The sequence below is a fragment of the Patagioenas fasciata genome, chromosome 1 (assembly GCF_037038585.1).
Source record: "Patagioenas fasciata isolate bPatFas1 chromosome 1, bPatFas1.hap1, whole genome shotgun sequence".
NCBI classification, from domain to species: Eukaryota; Metazoa; Chordata; class Aves; order Columbiformes; family Columbidae; genus Patagioenas; species Patagioenas fasciata.
In genome coordinates, this window is record NC_092520.1 from 1,316,085 (window position 1) to 1,341,093 (window position 25,009).

A 25,009-nucleotide genomic window follows, 5' to 3' on the forward strand; every position below is an offset into this window, starting at 1 on the left:
CGGCAAAGAGCAGCTGGTAGAGGGGACAGGACACCCAGGACCCCTCTGGTGGGGATGAAGGCCGGGCCACCTCGGGCTCTTCCTCCCCGCAGCCGGCGGCGTGTGTGGGCAGCAGCTCCAGGCTGAAGCGACCTGTGGGAAGGGGAGGTGACACGGGTGTCCCTGGTTCTCTGGGGTGCATGGGGTTTAGGCTCCCACCCTCCCTGAAGGTTCGTGTGGCACCCGGTGATGTGCTGTGACATCCCTGCTTGTCACAGGAGCAATGTCCCAGCTCCAAAGCCACCGCTGCTTCTCCCCCAAAAAATCTGGAGTTCAACAGGCACAGCGGGAGCCATCGCTGTCCCTGTCTGTCACTGTCCCCTTGTACCTCACAGCCACAGCAGAGAGCAGCGTTGAGCTGATGGATGGACAGACAGACACCCCATGCTGTGCCCAAGTAGCATGTCCTGCCTCCCCGTGTCTGCAGCCAGTTGACACCCAGAGCTGAGCACCCACCTGAGCAGATGGGGCAGACGCCCGTGTCCCTGCGCCCGCTGTCCCCTCCCCTGTCACCCCGCCTGGCCCGTCTCTCTTGGGGGCTGCAGGTTCTGGCTTTTCCTCCTGATGTGGAACTGGTGACGGGAGACCTGGAGAGGAGATTTTCAGCTCGGGGCTGTGTCCTGTGTTCTGTGACCCATCCGAGGAGCGAGGGACCAGCCCCGGGCGGGGGAAGGACTTGGAGCAATCACATGGAATCCTTTCGGTTGGAAAAGCCCCTCAAGCTCATCGAGTCCAACTGTTCCCCTGTGGCACTGCCCCATGTCCTGAGAACCTCATGTCCGTCTGTCCAGCCCTCCAGGGATGGTGACTCCAGCACTGCCCTGGGCAGCCTGTTCCAATGCCCCACAGCCCTTTGGGGAAGAAATTGTTCCCACATCCAACCTCAACCTCCCCTGGGCAACTTGAGGCCGTTTCCTCTGCTCCTGGCGCTTGTTCCTGGGGAGCAGAGCCCGACCCCCCTGGCTCCAAGCTCCTTTCAGGCAGTTCAGAGATCAGAAGGTCTCCCCTCAGCTCCTGTTCTCCAGCTGAACCCCCCAGGTCCCTCAGCCGCTCCCATCACACTTGTGCTCCAGCCCCTCACCAGCTCCGTTCCCTCCTCTCCACTCGCTCCAGCACCTCAAGGCCTTTCTTGGTGTGAGGGGCCCAAAACTGACCCAGGATTGGCGGTTTGTCCTCCCCAGGTCCCAGCACAGGTTCGGTCACTGCCCTGGGCCTGCTGGCCACACCAGTGCTGGTCCCAGCCAGGGTGAGGGCAGGAGAACATGGGGACAGCGGGATTTACCTGCTTGCTGGGTCGTGCACTCGCTGCCTGCGCTTCGGCTGCCTGTGGGCTCTCGGGGCTGCGGGGACGTCATCCTGCATGGACCCTGGGGAACAGGGACAGGGAGCGATTCTTCCCCGCACCCGAATCTCACGGTGGAAGGGGCCGGGTGACACCTGAACCGGTGACATTCGTGGGCAGGAAAACACCCGTGTGACACAAACTGGTGTCCGCCACCTCCTGCTGCCCCAACGTGACCAGTAAGTGGGTGACAGCAACTAGGGCAGCTGTGCGATTGACCATCACGTGTCTCTCACACCAGCGAGGAGGGTGATGTGTCCCAAAGACGGTCACCGTGGCCAGGATGGGGAACAGGGGTCCCTGCCGACACGGGTAGAGCCCTCAGCAGGACCAGACCCCTTGGGCTGGTTTTGGGGGACACATACAAACAACATGAAGGCTCTTTGCACCACAACGTGCCCCACACTGGCTGCTCCGGCTCACCTGGCACGGCGGGGCCTCCCAGGTCCCCAGCCGGCAGCTCCCGGTGTCCCCCTGGTGCTCCCGTGCTGGTTCTGGGTCTCCGTGCCCGGCTCCGCGCCGCCGACAGCACCATCTGTGCCGGGCGGCTGAGGCACACGGGGCTCTGGGCGTCTGGCTCCAGCTGCTGCAGGCGGCTCCTCAGCTGCTCCTCCTCCTCGCAGCTCCTGGGGACAGACAGACTGTCAGTCCCTGTGCTCGGGGACAAGTGGTCCCAGGCCCGGCTGCGCAGAGGGGACAGAGATGGACCAGCCCGGGTACGTACGAGCGCGGTTCTGGATAGAAAGTCTGGCGAAAAGCAGGGCTGGAGCGCCAGGGAGCATCTGTGGGGTCGGTGTCTTCCTGTGGGACAAGTGGGGGGTCCTGGAAATGGGGAGCAGCTCCCTGTGCCCCCCACCCTGCATGCAGCCCTGGTTCTGCCAAGTGACCGCCCTGATGGGGCACAAGTGGTGATAGAGGAGAAACCCAGTCACCGGGCATCCCAGCGGGTGCCCTGGTGACACGAGAGGCACCTACCGGGGGTGGCGGGTGCTGGGGGGGCTGTGGAGGGTGCGGGGGGTCCAGTGGCGTGCGCACACGGATGAATGAGAGCCCGAACTGGCCGCGCTTGCTGAAGGGTTGGCTGCCCGTGAGCCGCAGCCGGTCCCACTTCTGACCCAGTGCCGGCGCCAGGAAATCCGCTGTGGGGGACAGAGTGGGGACCAGTGTCGTAGCACTGCCCACACTTGTCACCCAGCGCCACCGTCCCCCCTCCAGAAGCAGGACAAGGTGACAACTGGGGGTTAAGGGCACGGGAGAGGCCAGGGCAGGGGACACAGAATCATGGAATCCTTTTGGTTGGAAAAGCCCCTCAAGCTCATCAAGTCCAACCATAACCTATCCCTGGCACTGCCCCATGTCCTGAGAACCTCATGTCCGTCTGTCCAGCCCTCCAGGGATGGTGACTCCAGCACTGCCCTGGGCAGCCTGTTCCAATGCCCCACAGCCCTTTGGGGAAGAAATTGTTCCCAGATCCAACCTCAACCTCCCCTGGTGCAACTTGAGGCCGTTTCCTCTGCTCCTGGCGCTTGTTCCTGGGGAGCAGAGCTCGACCCCCCTGGCTCCAAGCTCCTTTCAGGCAGTTCAGAGATCAGAAGGTCTCCCCTCAGCTCCTGTTCTCCAGCTGAACCCCCCAGGTCCCTCAGCCGCTCCCATCACTTGTGCTCCAGCTCCTCACCAGCTCCGTTCCCTTCTCTCAACTCACCTCAGCACCTCAAGGCCTTGCTTGTCCTGTGTGGAGCTGCCCCCAGGACACCCGTGATCCCTGTCCCGCCATCCCCTTCCACCAGCCCCCCTGGGCCTCTTCCCTTCTGGTCTTTACCTTCCTTGAACATCCGGACCCCACAGCGGTTCTGGCCCAGTTTGGACTGGGCCGGCGTCATCAGCACGACGCTGGGCAGGAGGGTGAGGAAGGGCTGGTCACACGGCCACGAGGAACGTCCCACCTCGATCTGCAGGAAGGCACAGCCGCAGTTCCCTGCGGTAAAGCAGGAGGGACAGGAGGTTTGGGGGCTGCTGACCCCCGTCCAGGGGACAGCCCTGCCGAGGGAAAGAAGGGGACGCACGTACCGATGTCCACGTAGCCGATGGGACTCGCCCGCTCCAGCTGCAGCTCCACATGCAGTTGCCCGCTGCGGTCGCGGGGGCAGCAGAGCCAGGGCCGGGGCTCGTCCTCCCGGAGCAAATTCTCCACCGGGAACTTGGGGTCCTGCGTGGGACGGCAGAGACGCTGCATCACACAATGGGCTCCCCCACAACCACCTTCATCTTGTTCCAGTGACCCCCGCAGAAATAGCAAAAATTGCGGGTAATTTGTACCCATCTGTAGTAATTAGTGCCCTTCAGGCATTGCCTAATGAGGTTGTGCCTGACACTTGCGCTTTGCAAACCCCCCCACCCTGGAGGAAACAACCTGAGACCTGTGAGGAGAAGGACACGATGTAGCTGATTTTAACCGGAGCCATGGGGATCCCTGGGGACGATCCTTTGCCGACACTGAGCAGCCTGTGGGATGGATCCCTGGGTGGAGACAGGGGGTTGGTTGAAGCCTCTGCCCCCACAACCCCACTCACCCCCCTGTCAGCCCCTCTGCAGCCCCCCAGCTCCATCCCGCCTCCCTCACCAGCCCCATCCACTCACCCCAGAGCCCTCAGCCCCATCCCAGTCCTGTCCCCCCCAGCTTGTTTTCCCACAGCAAGAGCCCCCACAATCCAGTAAGCAGTAAAGTATTCAGGAAAGCATTTGACACCGTGTCCCACAGCATCCTCCCAGCTGAACTGAGGAGTGCGGTCTGGATGAGCGGGCAGTGAGGTGACTGGGAACTGGCTGAAGGGAAGAAGCCAGAGAGTCGTGGGCAATGGGGCAGAGCCCAGTTGAGGCCTGGATCCAGTGCAGAGCCTCAGGGGGCAGTGCTGGGGCCGGGATTATTCAATATATTCATCAATGATTTGGATGAGGGAACAGAGTGACTGTCAGCAAGTTTGCTGGTGACACCAAGCTGGGAGCAGTGGTGACACTGGAAGCTGTGCTGCCATCAGAGACCTGGACAGGCTGGAGAGCTGGGCGGGGAGAAATGGAATGAAATAGAACAAGGGCAAGTGTAGAGTCTGGGATCTGGGCAGGAACAACCCCAGGTTCCAGTGTAAGTTGGGGAATGAGCTGTTGGAGAGCAGTGTAGGGGAAAGGGAGCTGGGGGTCCTGGGGACAGCAGGGTGAGCATGAGCCAGCACTGGGCCCTTGTGGCCAGGAAGCCAATGGTACCTGGGGTGGGTTAGAAGGGGGTGGTCAGTAGGTCAGAGAGGTTCTCCTGCCCCTCTGCTCTGCCCTGGGGAGACCACACCTGGAATATTGTGTCCAGTTGTGGCCCCTCAGCTCCAGAAGGACAGGGAACTGCTGCAGAGAGTCCAGCGCAGCCACCAAGATGCTGAAGGGAGTGGAGCATCTCCCGTGTGAGGAAAGGCTGAGGGAGCTGGGGCTCTGGAGCTGGACAAGAGGAGACTGAGGGGGGACTCATTCCTGGGGATCAATATGGAAAGGGGCAGTGTCAGGAGGATGGAGCCAGGCTCTTCTGGGTGACACCCAGTGACAGGACAAGGGGCACTGGGTACAAACTGGAACACAGGAGGTTCCACTTTGATAGGAGAAGAAACTTGTTGGGGGTGAGGGTGTCAGAGCCTGGCCCAGGCTGCCCAGGGAGGTTGTGGAGTCTCCTTCTCCGCAGACATTCAAACCCGTCTGGACCCCTTCCTGTGGAACCTCAGCTGGGTGTTCCTGCTCCATGGGGGGATTGCACTGGATGAGCTTTCCAGGGCCCTTCAACCTCTGACATCCTGGGATTCTGTGAACCCCCCTGTGCCCCACAACTGCCCCAACCCCCCCAGTCCCATCCCCGGCGCCCCCCTTCCCCACTCCCAGCCCCACACGCCCCCCCTCAGCTCCCAGTCCCGCCCCACAACCACCCCTCCCAGTCCCGTTCGCCCCGTTCACCGATCGCGAAGCCGCCGCCTGAATCTCCCGCCCAAACCGCGTGACCTCTGACCCCCTGAGCTCCGCGGGCTGCTCACCGCTCTCTCTTCAGCGCCCCCGTTCCCGACCCCCCGCCCGGGTCCAGGTCGTCGGTTCAGGTCCCCGGTGCTGCCCCCGGCCCCGGTTCGAAGCCCCGGTTCGAGCCCCCGGCCCGGCGCTCCGCCGCGGTGCATGATGGGACACGTAGTCCTCCGGCAGCGCCGCGTCACCGCCTGGGCTCAGGGAGAGTCTGCCATGTGCGCTCCCTCTGAAACAGCGTGAAGCGGCAGCAGAAAGGGATGGGGGGAAGGAGGCGGCGGCCCCGCAGAGTTCACACCCGCGGCCCTCCAGCGTTCACACTCGCGGCTCCTCGGTGCGACGCGGCCACGGTAACCGGGACTGTGCTTCCGGCTCCGCAACTGGTAAACGGCAGATGATCCCTAGGCCGTGACAGCTCTCCCCGTCCTCCCGCCTCAAGTGGCGCTCCTAGCGGCTGTCCCGCCCCTCCTCTCTTCTGATTGGTGATGAAGCAAGCGTCGCGCCTAGCGATTGGCCGAAGCCTCGGCGGTGTAGCCGGCGATTGGTTGACGCTGGCGGAAGGAGTTGGCCGCCTGGGGGCCGGGGGGGGGGGCAAGATGGCGGCGGTGCTGGAAGTGGAGGTTGGAGGCCCCGTCGAACGCGATGTGGAGGAGGTAATGTGCACCATGGGGGAGACGGGGAGGGAATGGGGCTGCTGTGGGACGGGAGGCGCCGGAGCGGGGTCTGGGATTCTGCTGGGGGTCCGGGGGGCGCCGGGCCGGGGGGAGGTGGGGGGGTCCGGGGTGGCCCCTCAGAGCACTGGGACTCTGGGGGACTCAGAGGGTCCCTGAGGGGCTCTGGGGGTCCCTGGACTGGGGGGTGGGAGTCTGGGGCACTGGGACTTGTAGGAGTTTGGGGCAAAAGAGTGTGGGGGGTGTTGGGGTGAGGGGTCTGGGGGCGTTTGGGCTCTTGGTGCAGGGACTTGGGGGGTCCCCTGGGGCTGGGGGGAGAACGGGGCAGGGGGGCGGGGGAACTGCCTGAAGGGGTCAGAGAGGAAGGCGGGGGGCGGCTCAGCAACAGTCTTTGAGGAAATGGGAGGTTCAGATGTGGGGGGCATTGAGCACCGGGTTGGGGACAAGCCCCTTGAAGGACTTTGCTGAGTCCCTAACGCTGGGACAGCTACGGGGGGGTCCTGGAAACACCCCCCGGGTCCTTTGGCGCCGGTGAAGTTTTTGTGCTCTTCGTTAATTCCCTGGTTGTAAAACTGGCGGCTGGAAAGGCCGCACGGGAGCTGGGGGCTATTTGGGGGGATATGGGAGCTGCGCAGGGAACGTCCTGTCCCCGCACTGCGCCCGTCACCGCGCTGAGATTATTAGTAATTAGCGGCGCTTGTCGCCCTTGGGGAACTGAAGTTGTGTGAGGTAAAGGGCTTTAAGCGAAGCTCTGGCCATTCCTGTGTTCCTGGAGATGAAAAATTATAAAACCGGAAGAAAAATCCCCTTGGAAAACTGGAATTGGGAGCAGGGACCCGGCTTCTGCATGGCTGGTGCCACTGGACCGGCACCGCTGTCCTGGGCTTTGCTGTCACCTGTGCCTCGTGCTCCTGAGCTTCTCCTGATACCGTAAAATCGGCAAACTTGGGGAATCGCTTCTGCTTCGCGGAGCTGGCAGCACCATGGGAGCAACGAGACGGTCAGTGGCTTGGTGGTTCTCAGCGCTTTTCCTCCAGAATTAGCAGTTTGGCTTAAAAATCCCCAGGCACGACGGGTGGGATTTGGGGAGTTTGCCGACGGGATGGAGCCGCAGAGCGTCCTGCGTGAGCGGCCGAGTGAGGAGAGTCCGTCCGCCCGGTGAGAGCTTGTGTGTCCTCCCCGCGCCGTGCGCTGCTGGAGAGCGGGTACAGCTGGATGACAGGAGGATTCAGCCTCAAACGGGAGGATTCAGCCTCAAATTGGAGGATTCAGCTTCAAATCCGCTGACCAGACATCTTAAACCACAACCCAGTTGCTCTCCAGTCGCACTTTCTTATATTTTAAGGTACTCAGTGGTGGCTTTGAACTCTTCCACTCGCGAGCACCTTCATTCAGGGGCTGCAGCGGGTGGGAAACCTCTTTCCTGTAAAAACATGGAGGACGTGACTTCTCAAAAGCGAAATTCCTGGTTTTCAGTGGGTTGGGGTGGCTGAGGGGGCGTCGCGAGGAGGCAGTGGATGAGGAGGCGAGCGCTTTATCCCTACAAAACCCACATCTGCCGGGACAAAATCTGTATTGTTGCGTTATCCTGGGATCTCAGCAGCCTCCTCGCTAACGAGCTGTTAACGGCGGGGATATGGAAGCGGTTTATTAACGTTTCACTGGATTAACACCGAGAATCGCGCGGCTTCAGCTCTGTCTGCGCGGAACTCGGGCGGCTGTTGGAGGTTTTATTGACAATTATCGAAGCGTTGATCAGTCGGGGCCGCTCTGCTCCCTGCGCTCTTTCACGAGCAGAAAAAACGAGGGATTGAGGTCGCAAAATGTTCACTAAAGGACCTGCTTCTTCAAAATCTGCCTCAGGCGAGCGGCCGGACTCTCAGCGCTCTGGAGATTCATCTTCCGAATGTTCCACATTGTTCCTCATGAGCAACCTGAAACAAATCCTGAGGTTTGGGCTGTGGGGAAGGTGCGATCAGGTCCCAGCGTCCGGATCCTCAGCTTTTACACCCAGCGCCATGTGTAGCAGATGGTGGATAATGTCATTTTTGACGCCCAAAACGCCATGGGGCTGCACGACACGAAAAAGAATTGGGAGCTGCTTATTGTCCATCCTCGCCCCGTTCTCCTTCCTCCCTTCCCGGATTTAGAGTGTAAGGAGATTACAGGCGACTCACAGCTGGGACACGTCCTCCTCTCTCCCTGCTTCCGAACTGCAAAAACAGATGATTAGCAGGATTTTTATTATATATAACTGCAGCTTTTGCATTTTCCTAGAGGGAGATGATTCTTTCAACCATCACGGTGACCGGGATTGTGAATTCATGGCGGCTTTGGGCCACCAGCCCCTACTGAAAACCGGTGAGTGGTACAGCTTTCTCCCAAAGGCCATGATATTGTGTCCAAGAAGAGAATTAAACTTAAGTCACAAATATCCACTTTCTCCCGGTCATCGCCCAGAGCAAACTGGGGTTTTGAGTGGTTCATGGATTCCAGAGGAGCCAGAGGGCAGAATATATCATTCTTAATTCTATATTTTCTTTTAAGAAAGCTTTAAGAGTTCTTGTCTAACCCTCCTCCTGAGCTGGTAACGGGAGATTTAAAAGCAGTTTCACTGACAGAAATAGAAAAGGCCCCAAAAACTGGGTGTTAATGCTTGGTGGAGAGAGCAGGTGCTTCCTGGTGTCGCTTCTCACGCTCGGATTCACCACAGCTGTTCAGTTTAAGATGCAAAGCTCAGTTTTTCGGTAAGGGAGCATGTGGATCCAGCAGGGGTTAAGTGGAAGGTCCAGCTCTGCCAAGTCGCGTCTGAACATTCATCACATCGTCTCTGACCTCCCGCCTGGCACGTCCCGGCCTCCCTTAGTAAAGTTATTTTAGCAACTTGAAGCTCCGGGGAATCCGGTGAAGCTCCGTCCTAGCGATGGAGGGAAGATCGTGCCCGAGGCTGCGGATTCTTGCACAGCCGAGGTGGCAGCTGTGGGGACACGCTCGCCTTGGTGATGTGTCAGCGGGATTTCCTCGGCGTTTGCTGGGAGAATTTGGAGAAGACATTGAAGGGAAGTGTCACCTCAGCGGGTGACGAGCCGGCGTGGAGGAGGAGAGACCAGAAACCACAGCACAGGGGAGAAAATAAGTGATAATCGAAGGCGCTGGGCTGTAAAGCGTCCTCGTCCAGCGAGGACATGATGGAAACTGGGGACGAGGGGGAGCCCTTGGGTGACATCGCAGAGCTCATGGGGGGGCAGAGTGACGCCAGAGCTGAGCTGGGCTGAGAAGTGCTTGGGGATATCTCAGCATCTGCCAGCGCTGACTCGAGAACATCTTTAATTTTATACCGCTTATCAGAGCTGCTGTCCTACCTACAGTTTGTTTGGCTGAGGTTTTGAAGGGAGGGCGGCGGCTGAGCCGATGAATCAGGACCTGGAAGCTTTGGGAACAGGGGAGCTCGAGCTGTTCGAGTGCGTTTCTCAGAGCCGGCGTCAGATCGTCACCAACCAGCGGCTCCAACGGGGATTTTCACAGCTCTGGGTTTTGCATCTCAAGGCCTCGGGGACCTCAGCGGATGTGTCACCGCGGGCGGACGGCTCGCTGCCGCGCACGTCTTTCCCTGCCTCGTCACCCAAGGGGATAATTAAGCACCGCTGAGGGATAATTAAGCATTGTGGAGGGTGTGATGCTGCAAGAAGCCAATTTGGGGAACAGCCCTGAGGGATCTGCTGTGCTGTCCCCAGGGTGGACGTTGGAGCTGAGCCCGCGGCTCCGTACCCAGGGTGAGGTGGAGCCTGTTCCCAGGTACGTGTCTCCGGTGTGCACAGGAAACCGTGATAACAACGTCTTTGCTGCGATAACAACGTCCTTGCTGTGACTGGTTTCGATGTTTCTTCTTACAGCTCAGTGCCTGCTTGCTGGCAAACACGGGGCGCAGGTGTTTTGGGGTTTTGGTGTTGGTGTGCGCAGCCCCAGGCGAGATGCTGGAGGTTGGTTCTGTTGCAGAATCGGAGAATGGTTTGAGTTTAGGGACCTTCTAAGCACATCTAGTGCAACCCCTGCCATGAGCAGGACGAGAGGAAACGGCCTCAAGTTGCACCAGGGGAGGTTGAGGTTGGATGTGGGAACAATTTCTTCCCCAAAGGGCTGTGGGGCATTGGAACAGGCTGCCCAGGGCAGTGCTGGAGTCACCATCCCTGGAGGGCTGGACAGACGGACATGAGGTTCTCAGGACATGGGGCAGGGGCAGGGCTGGGAAACGGTTGGACTCCATGATCTGTTGCTGTGCAGATGCCGTCCTGCAGCCTGTTGGGATTTGGGGCGCTCTGCTCTGTTCCTGACGTGCGCTGGGATTGTCCCTGCGAGCCCAGGGAAGCCCGGCTGGGTTGGGAATATGGATTTAAAGCAATTCCTCTTGTGGACATCGCTCAGAGCCTTGGCGGCGCTAAAATGCGGGGATAAGGGTGCCGGAGGAGCAGGGGGACGCTGCGGCACGCGGGCAGCCCTGGGCTGCGGCATCACCATGGGCACGCCAGGGGTTTAGCGTTGAAAGATTCAGAATCCATGATTTCCTTTCTTAAAGCTCCCGGGGAGCGATGCCGGGGTCTGACGGGATGGCCCCGCTGTTGGCACCAATGGGGCGTCACCAGGAGATGAAGGAGCCGGGTGTCATCTTAGTGCTAACAGGCAGCACAGCCTCACTCGTGTGGGGCGTAAACCAGCGTCTGCACCTTTGGGGAGGGCGAAATAAAGAAATGATCCATTTTAGGCTGGTGCTGCTGCTCTCAAACCTCAACGCTTGATTTCTTTAGTGTTATTTGTTCTCTTCTCAGGTCGACCTTTCGCACTTGTCCCCGGAGGAGAGATGGAGGTGAGTCTGGGGGCTGACCTGTCTCAAAACACAATGCTATTTGTTTTTCTTCTTTTAAACTACATACTAAAGATTCCTCCTTTTCCTTTCGCTAACCCAATTTCAACCAGACCCTTGTTGACAAACACACTGAGGCCAGTCTTCTCTCAGGATTAATTTAAAGAGGATGACTTAAGATCAGAGAATTTGGTGTGTTTGTTAGATTTGGATTTCCACCCCCCCCCCCCCCAACTCAAACTTAAGACCAGGAACTAACTTCCTCTAGCTTAAATTTTCCACAAACTCGAGCTTAAGAACGAGATGTAAGGATGTAACAGTCTTAATTCTACCTCATTTTTTGGTTAAACAGTGTGAACTGCAAAGAAACCCCAGGAGCCTGTAGCGCGTTGGTGTGGAAATCCCTCATTCCAGGATGTAAATGGGGTTGCCCAATGCAGAGTGAAGCGTTTTCTTGGGAATTGTGGGTTTTTCTGGCTGTAAACTGTGCCTCCCCACCCCTTCCATCCTTTCCCGTGCTGAGCAAGAGGCGTGATAGGTGCTGGTGGCTCCAGAAATGGACTGAGGGTTTGATGTCGAGCGTTGGTGCTCAGTCGTGGTCACAGAATCACAGAATGGTTTGGAGGGACATTCAAAGGTCATCTAATCCCAGCCCTGCCATGACAGGGACATCTTCACCAGCTCAGGGTGCTCAGAGCCCCGTCCAGCCTGGCCTGGGATGTCTCCAGGGATGGTTCAGCCACCACCTCCCTGGCCAACCTGGGCCAGACCCTCACCACCCTCAGGGCAACAATTTCTTCCTCATGTCCAGCCCGAATCTCCCTCCTTTAGTTTAAACCATCACCCCTTGTCCTGTCACAACAGGCCCTCCTCAAAAGTCTGTCCCCATCTTTCTTCTCGTCCCCTTTTAAGTCTGGAAATGCCGCACCAAGGTCTCCCCAGAGCTTCTCTTCTCCAGCTGAACACCCCAGCTCTCTCAGCCTGTCCTCCCAGCAGAGCTGTTCCAGCCTCGGGTCATTCCTGGGGCTCCTCTGGCCCCTCTCCAGCAGCTCCATGTGTGTCCTGTGCTGAGGACCCAGAGCTGGACCAGCACTGCAGGGGGGTCTCACCAGAGCGGGGCAGAGGGGCAGGATCCCCCCAAACCTGCTGCTCACGCTGCTGGGGATGCAGCCCAGGACACGGGTGGTTTCTGGGCTGCAAGCACACGTTGCTGGCTCTCAGTCAGTCTCTCATCCACCAGTACCTCCAAGTCGTTCTCCTCAGGGCTGCCCCCATCCCTCCATCCAGCCTGGATTGACACCGAAGGCTGCCCCGACCCAAGTGCAGGACCTTGCACTTGGCCTTGTTGAACCTCATGTTGTTCTCATGGCCCCACTTCTCCAGCATGTCCAGGTCCCTCTGGATGGATCCTGTCCCTCAGGTGTATCACCTGCACCACTCAGCTTGGTGTCACCCACAAATCTGCTGAGGGTGCGCTCGATCCCACTGTCTATGTCACTGCCGAAGGTGTTAAACAGTGATGGTCCCAGTCCAGACCCCTGAGGGACCCCGCTTGTTACCAGTGTCCATCCGGACACTGAGCCATTGAGCATTACTCTCTGGGTGCCACCACCCAGCCAGTTCCTCACCCGGTGATGATGATGGTGTTGCTGCGGTGAGCTGCCGGGTGAGCGATGTGAAGGTGTGTGCCACGCTGGCTGCTCCAGGTCCATGAGGTGCCACCACCTCGCTTGCGCCAGGATGGGCTCGGTGTAGCCTTGTTTTTTACGGTTGAGAAACGAGGTGCTCTCGGTGTCATGGAGACACCTCCAAAGTCAATTCGGACAGGCAACAAGCTCCAAACGGGCTTTTTTCTAACCAGAACATTTTAGCCAAGAAACCAACTGGAAATGGGGTTTATCCAAATTATTTAGCGCTCCGACAACATTGTAAAACACAGATTCAGATACTAGTTGAGGCTATTATTATGATTATATGACCATGTAAGAATAATGAGGATCCACAGTGCGTTGACCCACAAAAACCAGAACTAGGAGAAATAAGAAACCAGGAGAAATAATCACTTGGTCAGGGGGCAAGGGCTCACCCAAGGGTATACCCAGGAGGAAAACCACTCCCCGAGGAGCAGGTGAGGGCTCCCAGTCTTGGGAAGTCTCATTAGATGGGGTCCCAATCCAAGGAGGGGCTTTGTCCACAGCCCCACTGCTCCCAGAAGGCCACTCCAAGTGGGGCTTTGCTGGAGACCCCATTTTACAGCCCAGTTGGATCTGGCTGTGGTTGTTATGACACAGGCCAGAAGCTTCTTGGCTTCTCTGAGCACCTCGTTGGCTGAGGATCCATCTATGGACCTCTTGTCCTTTTTCTCCTCTGGATTGCCGCACGGTCCCCATCTCCACGACGCTCCCTCCTGGTGTCCCCCGTGCCGAAGCGTTTGCCGGCGCGTCCTTCAGCCGCCGTGTCGCTGTCGTTGCAGGGTGGAGCACGCGCGGATGCACGCCAAGCACCGCGGGCACGAGGCGATGCACGCCGAGATGGTCCTCATCCTCATCGCCACGCTGGTGGTGGCACAGCTGCTGCTGGTCCAGTGGAAACAGCGGCACCCGCGCTCCTACAATGTAAGTGTCCCCCTGCGGCTGGTTCTTCTCCGAGGCTGGGCACTGATTTACCTGAAGAGAAGCGTGTTCCTGTTTTTCTCCTCTCATCTGATGTTGAGATGCCCTCATCTCCCCAACAGCGCTTGGGGATGAGGATGGCTGCGCTTGGAGACGCTTTCTGTTATAAGCGATACTGATAACTGGGTTTTACATAGTGCTTTGACACCAGGGGATGGGACACGCAGCTCCCGGGTGTTGTCCTGAGGGCGGAATCACAGGTTTGGGTTGAAGGGACCTTCCCAGCTCCCCCAGTGCCACCCCTGCCATGACAGGGACATCTTCACCAGCTCAGGTTGCTCAGAGCCCTGTCCAGCCTGGCCTGGGATGTCTCCAGGGATGGTTCATCCACCACCTCTTTGCCCAACCTGGGCCAGGCTCTCACCACCCTCAGGGCAACAATTTCTTCCTCATGTCCGACCTGAATCTCCCTCCTTTAGTTTTAACCCATCACCCCTTGTCCTATCACAACAGGCCCTGCTCAGAAGTCTGTCCCCGTCTTTCTTCTCGTACCCTTTTAAGTCCGGAAATGCCACACTAAGGTCTCCCTGCAGCTTCTCTTCCTCAGGAAAGTCACAGGGAAGCTGCGTTTCGTGGGTGAATCCTCAGAAGCGACGGGGGGCTTCTTGCTGCCGGGACCCTGGGTCTGACGGTTCCTGCAGCCCAGTGAGCGGAGCTGCCACCTGCCGATGTCACTGGCACGTCAGGGCCTGCGATTTCACCCGAACCAACTACCCTCTGGCTTCCTTATCGTAATGAACCTTTCCAGACAATCCCTGTAACGCTCTGTGAACTTTAACCCAAATGTGTTTGCCTGTTTGTGCAGATGGTGACGCTCTTCCAGATGTGGGTAGTGCCTCTGTATTTCACCATCAAGCTGAACTGGTGGCGGTTCCTGGTGATCTGGGTGCTCTTCTCGGCGGTCACAGCTTTTGTCACCTTCAGGGCAACTCGCAAACCTCTGGTACAGACAACGCCCAGGTTCGTACCAGTGTTTCTGGGAAACCTCCTCAGCCCCGGGGTAACCATTACAAGCAGCTCTTTCCAGTTTTGTTGCCGCGAATCATGGGCTTAAACTTTGTACTTCAGCACATAATTGAGGCAGCGCTGCGCTCTGGGGGGGTGTGAGCCTGGCACACGTGGCACCCGAGTGGGTGGTGGACGGGCAGAGAGCACATAGGCTGGAAACCTCACTGGGAGCGTTTGTGCTGTGAAACGTGGCTTTTTGGAGATCATCCAATCATTTTGGTTGGAAGAGACCCTCAAATTCATCGAATCCAACCGTTCCCCACATCAGCACTGCCCCATGTCCTGAGAACCTCATGTCCGTCTGTCCAACCCTCCAGGGATGGTGACTCCAGCACTGCCCTGGGCAGCCTGTTCCAATGCCCCACAGCCCTTTGGGGAAGAAATTGTTCCCACATCCAACCTCAACCTCCCCTGGCGCAACTTGAGGCCGTTTCCTCTGCTCCTGGCGCTTGTTCCTGGGGAGCAGAGCCCGACCCCCCTGGCTCCAAGCTCCTTTCAGGCAGTTCAGAGATCAGAAGGTCTCCCCTCAGCTCCTGTTCTCCAGCTAAACCCCCCAGGTCCCTCAGCCACTCCCATCACACTTGTGCTCCAGCCTCTCACCAGCTCCCTTCCCTTCTCTCCACTCACTCCAGCACCTCAAGGCCTTTCATGGCATGAGGATCCCAGAACTGCCCCCAGGATTGATGGTTTGGCCTCCCCAGGTCCCAGCACAGGTTCGGTCACTGCCCTGGGCCTGCTGGCCACCCCAGTGCTGGTCCCAACCAGGATGCTGGTGGCCTCTTGGCCCCTGGGCACACTCTGGCTCATGTTCAGCCGCTGCCACCAACACCGCCAGGGCCTTTTCCAGCCGCTGTTCCCCAGCCTGCAGTGTCCATGGGGTTGCTGTGACCCCAGTGCAGGACCTGGCACTTGGCCTTGTTGAACCTTAGGCAATTGGCCTCAGCACAAAGATCCCAAGGTTTCTGGTTTGAAAGTCAAGACCGTGTTCAGCCCACAGTGGCAGCAGATCCATAGCTTGAATTAGAAACTTAAAGCACTGTTGCCCATGTGTTTGGGTAGGTGAAGTGTCTGCAAACAACACCCGGGTTTAAAAAGTAAAACTCTTGAGGTGCTTGGTGCAGTTTCATTCAGAACAAAGTAGTTAAATTATTTTAATTCTTTCCAGACTGGTTTATAAATGGTTTCTACTAATATACAAGATCAGTTATGCCACTGGGATCGTGGGGTACATAGCGGTGATGTTCACACTCTTCGGTCTTAACTTCTTATTCAGGTGAGTGAATCTTTTGGGTCCAGCTCACAGGGCGGGGGATGTAACACACCGTGTGGAATTAGGGCTTGGCTCCCCCTCTGGAAAAACAATTATCTTAGCGATCTAATTAATGAGGCCAAAGAGACTCTTGGGGTGACCTCTTGCTGCTGGGAGGATCCCGGGTGAGATGCTGGTCCCTGAGCTGGTCGGGGTGGCTGGAGAGCCCCAGTTCCAGTTCAGCCATGTGGGCAGCCCCCCAGCTCCATGCTTGTCCAGCCAAGGAGCAGCCACACAATTTTCTTTCCTACCCCAATGGAGTTACCTGCACCAAGCAGCTGGGACCTCTGTGATCGCAGAGGACCCTCGCCCATGGTTAGAGACGGTGATTCCTTCTCTAGAACGATGAGCAGAGCTGGCAGCTGCCTGTGGGGACGTGGAAGTGTTAACTGGGTGCTTACTGGGAGATGGGCTGGTGCGTGAAGGAGTTGGGGAGATCACAGAATAGTTTGGGTTGAGAAGGGACCTTCAAAGGTCACCCAGTCCAGCTGCAGCTGCTCATTCCAGAGGCTGGTGGGGGCGATGGGCACTGAGTATTGGACACCTGGGGTGTGACACCCATGTTTCCCATCAAATGCTGCTTGTCAACACCCAAGGTGAAGTGTCCCTGAAGCGGAGACAGGTTTGGGCTGGTGAAGCACCCCGAAGAACCTCTGTGGGTGGCACTTCCCGGTGACGTGTGTCCGCTGCCTTGGTGGCCACTCCCGTGACAGGGTTAGTGCTGTGGCCTGTGTCACCCCCCAAAAAAACCCCTCTTGATGTCATTTGGGCTCTTCTGTTGTAGAATCAAGCAAGAAGACGCGATGGATTTTGGCATCTCCCTCCTCTTCTATGGCCTTTACTACGGGGTGCTGGAGCGGGACTTTGCCGAGATGTGTGCGGATTACATGGCCTCCACGATCGGGGTGAGTTACCACTGCGCTGACCCCGGACAGAGTCCTGCCCCCTCTTTTGGGGGGAGTCTGAACCATGTCACTCGCAGCAGGAGCTTTTGTGACCCCCAAATAGAAAGGTGCATCAACCCCAGCTTGAGCGGGGGATCCCCGAGGCTGCTGCCTCCCTCGCTGTGTGATCTCTGCGCTGGGAGGTTTCTGACGTTACAAGTTGCTCTGAAATTGTTCCTTAAGAGCAAAGCATCCCAGGGCACCCCCTCACCCCCAGAAGCACAAAAAATGAGGAGAGGAAGGATCTGTTCAGCCCCTCCACCTGCTTGACAAATAGTTCTCCACGTGGGCATTTAAAAATGCCAAATACTCTGTTCACCTCGAATCCTGGGTCAGTTCTGGGCCCCTCACGCCAAGAAAGGCCTTGAGGTGCTGGAGCGAGTGGAGAGAAGGAAACGGAGCTGGTGAGGGGCTGGAGCACAAGTGTGATGGGAGCGGCTGAGGGACCTGGGGGGTTCAGCTGGAGAACAGGAGCTGAGGGGAGACCTTCTGATCTCTGAGCTGCCTGAAAGGAGCTTGGAGCCAGGGGGGTCGGGCTCTGCTCCCCAGGAACAAGCGCCAGGAGCAGAGGAAACGGCCTCAAGTTGCGCCAGGGGAGGTTGAGGTTGGATGTGGGAACAATTTCTTCCCCAAAGGGCTGTGGGGCATTGGAACAGGCTGCCCAGGGCAGTGCTGGAGTCACCATCCCTGGAGGGTTGGACAGACAGATATGAGGGTCTCAGGATATGGGGCAGGGACAGGGCTGGGTTATGGTTGGACTCGATCTTGAGTGGCTTTTCCAACCCAAATGATTCCATGATTCTATGACTCAGTGATCCTAATGGGTCCCTTCCAACTCAAGATATTTGATGATTATCTGTCTCCCAGCCTGGCTGTGGGACCTGGGACACAGCAGGGGTGACCTGGGGCTCGTGGCTCTCCCTGGATCATGTAGCACCAGAGCTGCGTGCGGGGACACCCAGCTGCACACTCGCACCCCCCCGTGCGCTGTATCGGGCCGGTGCTGAGCCAGCTGGCTCTGAAATGGTGGGGGGACAGCTGCTCCATCCCAGCTTCAGGGAGTGTGGGCTTGGGCTGTGTTCGGTGCCCTTGCCGGCCCCAGGTTGTCATCTTGGCTCAAAGCTGTGACGTCCAGCTTGTCCTGCTTTCATCCCCAGGTTCTGCCCTCGGTGCACCAGCCCCGCAGGGGAGCAGAGGGGGAGGTCCCCAGTGTGGGGAGGGAGTGTGTGGGGCTGGGGTCTGATGGGCCACCATGTCACTGAGCAGCTCCCTGTCCTGTTGTAGTTGTTTCCCACAGCTGGACCTGTTAACGAGGTTTTTAAGCCCAAAAGGCTGGGGCTGGATTCCTCAGGCGCTGACCCCAGCCCTCCTTAAGCTTAGCCATGATGCTGCTGGGGTGGGACGCGTGTGCCCCCCGCTGTCACCGCTCTCCCTCTGCTCTGCCCTCGCTCAGTTCTACAGCGCCTCGGGGATGCCCACCAAGCACCTCTCGGACAGCGTCTGCGCCGTCTGCGGCCAGCAGATCTTAGTGGACGTCAACGAGGAGGGAATCATCGAGAACACCTACCGCCTCTCCTGCAACCACGTGTATCCTTCTCCTCCGGCGCCAGCCCCTCGCCTCGCCGGCTCTGCCGGCCAGAGCTCCTGCCCCACAGCTTCCCCAAAACACCCGTCCCGGGGGCTGTCCTGCTGATGGTGCGCATGATCCCGGCCCGTGTCATCGCTGACCTGGCAAGGAAAGAAGCTGCGTCCCGCATGTCCCTGAAATCACTTCCTTGCCGCCTCCGTGTGCTTTACAAGCGGTTGTTTCCTCTTCTTTCCCCACCCCAGCTCCCCCCTCGGCTCTGACTGTGCTGCTGTAGAGCTGCACGTTGCGGCTGCCTTTGCCAAATCTGCTGGGACCTGCCTGCCCGGTGTTTGCCGCAGTGCCAGCTCTGGAGACGTGTGGTGAGGCATGAGGGTTGGAGGGCTCAAGAAGGGGATCCAGCCCGACTGGATCTTTGTACTGAGGTCAATTGTCTGAGGTTCAACAAGGCCAAGTGCCGGGTCCTGCACTGGGGTCACAGCAACCCCATGGACGCTGCAGCTGGGGAACAGCGGCTGGAAAAGGCCCTTGGGGTGTTGGTGGCAGCGGCTGAACATGAGCCAGAGTGTGCCCAGGGGCCAAGAGGCCACAGCATCCTGGCTGGGACCAGCACTGGGGTGGCCAGCAGGCCCAGGGCAGTGACCGAACCTGTGCTGGGACCTGGGGAGCCCAAACCGCCAACCCTGGGGGTGGTTCTGGGACCCTCACGCCAAGAAAGGCCTTGAGGTGCTGGAGCGAGCGGAGAGAAGGGACCGGAGCTGGTGATGGGCTGGTGCACAAGTGTGATGGGAGCGGCTGAGGGACCTGGGGGGTTCAGCTGGAGAACAGGAGCTGATGGGAGACCTTCTGATCTCTGAACTGCCTGAAAGGAGCTTGGAGCCAGGGGGGTCGGGCTCTGCTCCCCAGGAACAAGCGCCAGGAGCAGAGGAAACGGCCTCAAGTTGCCCAGGGGAGGTTGAGGTTGGATGTGGGGAACAATTTCTTCCCCAAAGGGCTGTGGGGCATTGGAACAGGCTGCCCAGGGCAGTGCTGGAGTCACCATCCCTGGAGGGCTGGACAGACGGACATGAGGTTCTCAGGATGTGGGGCAGTGACAGGGGAGGGGAACGGTTGGACTTGATGAGCTTGAGTGGCTTTTCCAACCCAAATGATTCTGTGATTCTGTGAAGTGTCCCTGGTCCAGCTGACTTGCGCTGCCTGTGTCACACCAGCCCCAGTGCTGTGGGTCCTGGCCAAGAGCCTTGCTCAAGGGGGAGACCCCACCAGCTCCATGGAACATCCCTCAAAAACCGGCCCCCTGCTCTCACGCTACCTGTGTCACAGAATCCCAGAATGTGAGGGGTTGAAGGGACCTGGAAAGCTCATCCAGTGCAATCCCCCCATGGAGCAGGAACACCCAGCTGAGGTTCCACAGGAAGGGGTCCAGGCGGGTTTGAATGTCTGCAGAGAAGGAGACTCCACAACCTCCCTGGGCAGCCTGGGCCAGGCTCTGACACCCTCACCCCCAACAAGTTTTTTCTCATCTTTCAGTGGAACCTCCTGTGTTCCAGTTTGCACCCATTGCCCCTTGTCCTGTCACTGGTTGTCACCCAGAAGAGCCTGGCTCCATCCTCCTGACACTGCCCCTTTCCATATTGATCCCCAGGAATGAGTCCCCCCTCAGTCTCCTCTTCTCCAGCTCCAGAGCCCCAGCTCCCTCAGCCTTTCCTCACACGGGAGATGCTCCACTCCCTTCAGCATCTTGGTGGCTGCGCTGGACTCTCTGCAGCAGTTCCCTGTCCTTCTGGAGCTGAGGGGCCACAACTGGACACAATATTCCAGGGGTGGTCTCCCCAGGGCAGAGCAGAGGGGCAGGAGAACCTCTCTGACCTACTGACCACCCCCTTCTAACCCACCCCAGGTACCATTGGCTTCCTGGCCACAAGGGCCCAGTGCTGGCTCATGCTCACCCTGCTGTCCCCAGGACCCCCAGCTCCCTTTCCCCTACACTGCTCTCCAACAGCTCATTCCCCAACTTACACTGGAACCTGGGGTTGTTCCTGCCCGGATTCCAGACTCTACACTTGCCCTTGTTCTAGTTCATTCCATTTCTCCCCACCCAACTCTCCAGCCTGTCCAGGTCTCTGATGGCAGCACAGCTTCCAGTGTCACCACTCCTCCCAGCTTGGTGTCCCCAGCAAACTTGCTGACAGTCACTCTATTCCCTCATCCAAGTCATTGATGAATATATTGAATAATCCCGGCCCCAGCACTGCCCCCTGAGGCTCTGCACTGGATCCAGGCCTCAACTGGACTCTGCCCCATTGCCCACGACTCTCTGGTTCTTCCCTTCAGCCAGTTCCCAGTCACCTCACTGCCCGCTCATCCAGACCGCACTCCTCAGTTCAGCTGGGAGGGTGCTGTGGGACACGGTGTCTGTGTGTGTGTCTGTGTGTGTGTCTGTGTGTGTGTCTGTGTGTGTGTCTGTGTGTGTGTCTGTGCCTGTCCTGCCTGCTCCAGCCCCAGCCCAGCAGCTTCCTCCTTCCCCAGAACTCCCCCGCTGCACCGCGGGGTTCCCGGTGCTCTGGAGCCGCTCATCCCTCCCGTCAGCTGCCGGATGAGCCCTTGGCGTCGAAACCGAAAGCCCTGGGGCTGCTGGGCTGGGACTGGGAGGGGGTTTTCCAGGGGTGACTCAGTGGCAGAGCTGGGGTGTCCTCCAGCACCACTCGAGTTACCATCAGCGAGGTGGTTTCCAAACTCGGGCCTGAGCAAATGTCACGCTGGCAGAACTCGTCGTCTAAATTTAAACTGCTTTGGTGAGGTTTCCGCCGGCCTGACCGCAGCAACGGGCCTGTCCCCGTGTGTCACCCACCCTGTGGCGACTCTGGGGAGGGGGATCGGTGGCTCCTTTACCCGGTCTGGGCAGCAGAGCCGTCACTTGGGGGAATTTCTGTTGCCTCCATGACACCGTCGTGCGTGGCGTCCCCCATCCCTCGCCTCGCCCCAGAGCTGCGCCGTGGGGTGGAACCGCTGCGTGTTTCCTCGTGACTCCCTGGGTGGGTGAATCCTCGTCACCCGTCTGTCGCCACCCAGGAGTCAGACCCTGGGAGAAGCTCCTTAAACGCATCGTTAATCCCCAAGAACCCTTTGCAGGAGCCTTGGCTGATGCGGGTGGGTTGCAGAGCTCAGACAAACCTTCCCGGTGCTCCAAGCCCCGGTGTTTCGCAGCCGGACACATCCATCTGGCGCTGACCTCGCATCCAGGAGCTTCCCAGCAGCCGCGTTGGTGTAACCTGGCTGCGGTGTGACCGTGTGCGCCGGGCACCGTCAGGGAAGGGTTTGTGTCCCACGGGCGTTGGTCACAGCCCCCGTGATGCCTCGGTCACCCCGCCAGCCCCTTCCTCTGTGCCTGGAAGGTTCTGCACCTTCTAGGAAAGCGTTGCACAACGTGGCCACCCTCGCGCAGCGGGGATGGTTTCTGTCCCCGGCACTGTGGCGTGGGGGTGACTTCTTTTAAGCTCAGTGGTTTCCTCCATGCTCGGTTGTGTCCAGCCTGAGGCAGTTTCCCCTTAACGTGCTGCTCGCCAGGTTTCACGAGTTCTGCATCCGTGGCTGGTGCATCGTCGGGAAGAAGCAGACGTGTCCCTACTGCAAGGAGAAGGTGGATCTCAAGCGGATGTTCAGTAACCCGTATCCTTTCTCGTTGGCAAAGCGGGGAACAGGGGTTAGAGCACGTGGCCGTGCCCAGGAGCTGCCGGAGACCCTGTGAATCTGTCCCCGAGCAGGGCACGTCACCTGGCACGGAGCTGGGAGGCCGTGGACTCCACCGAGGCTGCTCCTCTTCCGGGTGAGAGGTGCAGATGTTCACAGATGTTCCCCCCGCTGGTGGGAAGGCTCAGTCCCCCCACACTGTCCCCCCGTCCCCCTCGTTACCACGGTTGGTGACGTAAGCCCCAGATTTGGCCTTTTTACGTCAAGACACTCCCGTTGGGATCACAAGTCCCTGCAGAGCCCGTGGGGTGTGTGAGTGTCCCAGTTCCGTGTCCCAGCTCCATGTCTGTCCCACAGGAGGGGGAGATGGTGACACCGGGACCTCGTGTCCTGCGGGATACCCGTTATCACCCCAGATCACCCCTTGTCGAGGTGAACCTGGCCACAACCATCCCTCCCTGGCCACTGCAGAGGCCCAGCGCTGTGTCACAATCCCAGAATGTGAGGGGTTGAAGGGACCTGGAAAGCCCATCCAGTGCAATCCCCCCATGGAGCAGGAACACCCAGCTGAGGTTCCACAGGAAGGTGTCCAGGCGGGTTTGAATGTCTGCAGAGAAGGAGACTCCACAACCTCCCTGGGCAGCCTGGGCCAGGCTCTGACACCCTCACCCCCAACAAGTTGCTTCTCATCTTTCAGTGAAACCTCTTGTGTTCCAGTTTGCACCCATTGCCCCTTGTCCTGTCACTGGGTGTCACCCAGAAGAGCCTGGCTCCATCCTCCTGACACTGCCCCTTTCCATATTGATCCCCATGAATGAGTCCCCCCTCAGTCTCCTCTTGTCCAGCTCCAGAGCCCCAGCTCCCTCAGCCTTTCCTCACACGGGAGATGCTCCACTCCCTTCAGCATCTTGGTGGCTGCGCTGGACTCTGCAGCAGTTCCCTGTCCTTCTGGAACTGAGGGCCCACAACTGCACACAATATTCCAGGTGTGGTCTCCTCAGGGCAGAGTAGAGGGGAAGGAGGTTCCCAGTCCCTGTCCCCCAGCCGTGTGTCATCTTCTGGTGGCTCCTCGGTGGTCCCCGTGGCTCTTTAACTCTTTCCTGCCCAGCTGGGAGAGGCCTCACGTCATGTACGGGCAGCTGCTGGACTGGCTGCGGTACCTGGTGGCCTGGCAGCCGGTGATCATCGGCCTGGTCCAGGGCATCAACTACATCCTGGGGCTGGAGTAAGGGCAGGCGCTGGGGAGCCGCGAGAGGACACGTCCCCGGGCAGGGGGCAGCAGCGGGGGACGCTGGCTTTTCTTCCGTCACCTCTCAGGACCTCGGCTGCCCCCCGAGGACCGTGGCGTTTGGGGGGCTGAGGGAGGACCCTGCCCTGGGGCCCCTCTCCCCGTAGGGCTGGGGGAGGCTATTTTGTTTTTTTTTTTAAAGAAAAAGCAATTATTTTAATGAACATATTTAAAACTTTCTATTGCAGATGACAAGAGACGTTTGTCCCGTTTCCCTCCCCGGCCCTTGGCACGGCCCCGGCCGGCCGAGGTTTTGGCTGGGAGCTCTTCTCCATCTCCCCCTGCTGCCGGGGAAGGTGACAGGGAGAGGGGCCGAGGCGAGGAGGGGACACGGGGCAGCAGGGACAGGGTTGGGCTGCCCGGGGGGCCGGAGCCCAGCGCCAGGGGACAGGGGCACCAAGCGCTCTCCTGAGCCGGACAGGGGCCCTGCCTCGGGTGTCACTGTTGTACCCTCCTGTCTTTCCTGCGTTCCTCCCCGGCGGATGGCGGCGGTGCCCGGTGCTGCGGCTCGGCTGCCAGCTGGGTGCCCTTTCCCTGCGCCCTTTTCGGTGATGGTACATCAGGAGCAGCCTGAAAGCACATTAACCCCATCCCAGGGCTCGGGGACACCTCGCCGGGATTTGCTCTTTCTGGCACTAATGACAGGGACGGAGCAAAGGGCACGGGCTGCGCTGGCATTTCCCTGCCCCGGCGTCGCGCCGGCATTGCCGAGACCCCGTCCCTCTGGAGCGAGGGGCCTTGAGCTCGGTTTTTGGCAGCGGGCGGGCACAGCCTGTGACAACATCTGGGGACAAAGTCCCTGACCCCAGGGAGAGGCTGGGTTGTTTTTTGGGTGGCAGGGACTTGCATTTCCCAGCTGTGTCCCCTGAGGGAGCTGGGATCTGGTGAGAGGACGTGGCGAGGGGACACGAGGCCGTGTCCCCCCGTTCCTGGCGCGTGGGGGATTTGGGAAGTGGCGGCGGCTGCGTCAGCCGGGGGAGCCGCCATGGCTGCGCCGCGTGCCCCGCCGAGCCCTGCTGGTTTTCTTGCGGGTGAAACCACGTGGCGGTGTCGTGCCAAAACACACAAATAGAGTCCTGGAAACGGAGACGTGGCCGAGGGTTTTTCTTGATCGTCTTTTCCCTGTCCCGGGGTGGGGACAAAGCACCCTCCCTGTGTCCCCTGCCCACCTGTTTCACCCTGTGGTGCCCCGAGCTCAGCTGGGTTGGGTTTTGTGGGTCCAGGGATGCGGTGGAGGAGCGGAGGGTGCCCTGCGGTGAGGGCACGGCCGCTGTCCCCATCCCGGCAGGCGGAAGGGGCCGTGTCGCGCTCGGAGAGGTCCTGCGATAACCCCTGTGCCCGCCGCGCTCCTGCCCTTCTGGGAAGCGTCAATAACAACCCCAGGAGCCTCGCCGGGGTTTTAGGGGCTTTTTTCCAGATGGTGCCTTGGGCCTGTGCCCGTGGCCAGTGTGGGGGTGTGGGGGCTGCTCCCGACCCAGCCGTGCTGGGGATGGAGGTGGCCCAGGGGCTTGCGATGGCTTCTCAGCCTGGCCTTGGTGTGTCCCCCAGACCCTTCGCTCTCC

At 59.2% G+C, this 25,009-nt stretch overlaps 2 protein-coding genes across 6 annotated transcripts; one reads left to right on the plus strand and one right to left on the minus strand.

Annotated features, from left to right (window-relative positions):
* Nucleotides 1–66: 66 nt before the first annotated feature.
* Nucleotides 67–5,850, minus strand: XNDC1N (XRCC1 N-terminal domain containing 1, N-terminal like). 3 transcript variants are annotated; one of them, XM_071810568.1, is made up of 8 exons: nucleotides 5,443–5,850; nucleotides 3,799–3,898; nucleotides 3,449–3,587; nucleotides 3,201–3,356; nucleotides 2,357–2,520; nucleotides 1,805–2,007; nucleotides 1,322–1,406; nucleotides 67–132 (listed from the first exon to the last, which is right to left on the minus strand). In XM_071810568.1, the coding sequence occupies exons 2-7, from the start codon at nucleotides 3,841–3,843 to the stop codon at nucleotides 1,391–1,393; spliced, it is 723 nt and encodes a 240-aa protein (XP_071666669.1). In that variant the 5' UTR covers nucleotides 3,844–3,898; nucleotides 5,443–5,850; the 3' UTR covers nucleotides 67–132; nucleotides 1,322–1,390. The 3 variants fall into 3 exon arrangements, with proteins under 3 accessions (XP_071666669.1, XP_071666569.1, XP_071666617.1); XM_071810468.1 differs by lacking the exon at nucleotides 67–132 and adding an exon at nucleotides 140–626 and having other exon boundaries at nucleotides 5,443–5,849; XM_071810516.1 differs by lacking the exons at nucleotides 67–132; nucleotides 5,443–5,850 and adding exons at nucleotides 140–626; nucleotides 5,366–5,387.
* A 147-nt stretch (nucleotides 5,851–5,997) lies between these two features.
* On the plus strand, nucleotides 5,998–23,642 carry RNF121 (ring finger protein 121). Of its 3 annotated transcripts, none has more exons than XM_065834737.2 (9): nucleotides 5,998–6,075; nucleotides 10,917–10,954; nucleotides 13,425–13,566; nucleotides 14,429–14,583; nucleotides 15,797–15,904; nucleotides 16,725–16,845; nucleotides 18,338–18,471; nucleotides 22,037–22,138; nucleotides 23,257–23,642. In XM_065834737.2, the coding sequence occupies exons 1-9, from the start codon at nucleotides 6,019–6,021 to the stop codon at nucleotides 23,339–23,341; spliced, it is 942 nt and encodes a 313-aa protein (XP_065690809.1). In that variant the 5' UTR covers nucleotides 5,998–6,018; the 3' UTR covers nucleotides 23,342–23,642. The 3 variants fall into 3 exon arrangements, with proteins under 3 accessions (XP_065690809.1, XP_065690800.1, XP_071666322.1); XM_065834728.2 differs by having other exon boundaries at nucleotides 23,268–23,642; XM_071810221.1 differs by lacking the exon at nucleotides 5,998–6,075 and adding an exon at nucleotides 6,875–9,888 and having other exon boundaries at nucleotides 23,268–23,642.
* The last annotated feature ends 1,367 nt before the right edge of the window (nucleotides 23,643–25,009 follow it).

Coding starts and splice junctions, on each gene's coding strand:
- XNDC1N (XM_071810568.1), bottom strand. CDS start 3,843: ATGGCTCCGGTTAAAATCAGCTACATCGTGTCCTTCTCCTCACAG. Junction 3,588..3,798: donor TCGTGTCCTTCTCCTCACAG/GTCTCAGGTTGT, acceptor CGTCCCACGCAG/GACCCCAAGTTCCCGGTGGA. Junction 2,008..2,356: donor CCCAGCACCCGCCACCCCCG/GTAGGTGCCTCT, acceptor GTCTGTCCCCAG/GAGCTGCGAGGAGGAGGAGC.
- RNF121 (XM_065834728.2), top strand. CDS start 6,019: ATGGCGGCGGTGCTGGAAGTGGAGGTTGGAGGCCCCGTCGAACGCGAT. Junction 13,567..14,428: donor GGCACCCGCGCTCCTACAAT/GTAAGTGTCCCC, acceptor CTGTTTGTGCAG/ATGGTGACGCTCTTCCAGAT. Junction 15,905..16,724: donor GGTCTTAACTTCTTATTCAG/GTGAGTGAATCT, acceptor CTTCTGTTGTAG/AATCAAGCAAGAAGACGCGA.